Raw genomic sequence first — 2,274 nt, 5'->3', positions numbered from 1 at the left:
AGACTTTTTAAAATTTTATTATTACTTTGATTTCGTTTAGAGAATGGAACAGCTGAGATGGACCAATATGTCCCATGTTGTCCCAAAACGTTATGTTATTTTAAATCTGTCTCTCTCATACTATATAATCAACTTACAAAGTTGGAATCATTTTATGTTATATTTGATTGTTAATCATCAATTTCTATCCACTTTCATGTGAAAAATATTAAATAGATAATTCAAAGAATTGGTTTAGTTTGTGTGATGTGAAATGATATTACTGAAAATTATAAAATGCAATTTTGTGAGAGAAAAAAAGAGCCTAGTGATAAGACATAATAATTATAATACAATATTATAATAAGTTGTTGCATGTGATACTTTATATTCACCCATTGATGATTTTTATTAATTTTTGTCTTACTTCCTTTAAATATGTTGCTTATATCACTAACCTGACTTGTTAACACAATATAATTTATTCTTTGAATAAAAAACATTTCAATTAAGTTGGTAAATCTTTTGTACAGGAACATTTAAAATTGCTCACAAGATTTTCTGGCTAAAAAAATTTAGCATTATTTATAACATTTAATATTTAATGTATAACTAGGACCTATTGGTCAATTTAGACTGTCCCACCTAAATTAAAATAAAAAACTCAAATCTAGCCCTGATAATTTAAACTATCTTAAATTCACTGCATACTCCACATCCAAAGACAACCCATTCTAAAGGCCAACCTCCCCGTTAAAAAAATAAAACTGTCCATGTTGAAGATGGCTGCTATCCTGTCAAAATTTATATTTGTGCCCTCTGCCCTAACATTGTGTGTAGTGTTTGGAAATGCTGTCAATGCATTCCCATGATAGTGAGTACAAATCAACTTTAATGCGAGATATCAGTAAGTTACTTGAAGGGGGTGTTATATTTCTGGCTTGATTGTTTTTCTTCAATATTATCTAACTGTACAAAGGTAATGCTTCTTTTATTGATCATGAACAGCATAAATGTTTTACCTGTATCAATATATCCAAGTTGTGATTATCTAAAAGAACAACCTGGCTCCTTTTCCCCTCTGCCATCTGAAAAAAAAGAAAAAAAGAAGACATTTTATGAGATACAAGCTACTGACTAATAGCTGATCAGCACACTGAACATAAACATTATGATAAAGAGCCCAGATAAATTCCAATACTAATAACAGTAACGGGTACATCAATAATTCAAATTGTTCAAGTATCTAATAATTAAACAAACTAAAAGTACATGAACTGAACTGGTTTTTTGTAGTTACTTTATCATCAGGATCACAAAAGAATTTCAGTCAGATATTAGGTATATAGACATATGGCGAAATTTTCCTGGCTGGTATTTCATGGTCAGTATTATAAGAAACTGTTCTGATAAACAATGAAGTTCAGATCAATGAATCAGGATCTGGTAATCCAGTCTCTTAGCTTAAAATTTGGACAAAAATCAAATATTCTGGATGATTTATATAAAAAAAAGAAGTTAAATTGAGAGTGTAAAATAATTAGTTAGGGTTTACTACGTTGATAACATTTGTAGTTGTACAGATGGCTGCATGAAATGTGTTAATAGGATGCTTGATTTCTAAGAGTTTCTGTCAGGAGAAATTTCCTAATGTACATCTCTACAAGGAATCTATACATCTTATTTTTTGCGAGACATGTGATCCGTTGCAGGAAGCATGAGTACGGCCAAAGTCTAACCTGAAACAAGTGAAAATGACTCGTAAGATCTGAACAAATAATGATACTGATATGAAAAAAAAAAAAATTAAACATATTAATCACTTATTTAGCACATACTTTCGCACAGTGCCATCTAGGTTTGAAAAACGTAACTTATAAATTCACATTCCAAATTTCTGACGTCAGTTTTACGATGTTTCAGCGTACAAACGCTATACGTATTGGAAATGTTGCTTTATATTTATATGAACTTCATATAACGCTACAAATATAGATATGTTCTCACAAAACAGCAGTAAATAAATATTATTGTTCATCAAAGTAGAAAATACTCAAATGTTAGAGAAACATAAATATATTGCACTTTTAAAAAACTTAGAAAATTATAGGTAAGAAAATAGATTCGTAAATACAGAAAAAAATCATACGTAAGAGAAAAGTAAAATTATCTTAGAGATTTTCTTTTGATATTAATGTAGTTATGGAAAGCGGCAATTCTTGGTAATAAATCTTGCTCCTTCTTTCTGCATGATTACCCAAGAATGGATTAATGACACACACACACACACCCCAC

General features: G+C 29.7%; 1 protein-coding gene across 1 annotated transcript in view; it reads right to left on the bottom strand.

Annotated features, from left to right (window-relative positions):
* LOC106460544 (FERM domain-containing protein 4B-like) overlaps positions 1–2,274 on the bottom strand; it is a 66,369-nt gene that overhangs the window by 4,641 nt on the left and 59,454 nt on the right. The window contains exon 2 of the mRNA XM_013920260.2: positions 1,002–1,067. Within this exon, the coding sequence (XP_013775714.1) occupies positions 1,002–1,067 (66 nt within the window). The remainder of the gene's footprint in view (positions 1–1,001; positions 1,068–2,274) is intronic.

The sequence above is a fragment of the Limulus polyphemus genome, unplaced genomic scaffold, assembly GCF_000517525.1.
Source record: "Limulus polyphemus unplaced genomic scaffold, Limulus_polyphemus-2.1.2 Scaffold792, whole genome shotgun sequence".
Classification (NCBI taxonomy): domain Eukaryota; kingdom Metazoa; phylum Arthropoda; class Merostomata; order Xiphosura; family Limulidae; genus Limulus; species Limulus polyphemus.
This window is presented reverse-complemented; position numbering and strand designations above follow the sequence as displayed.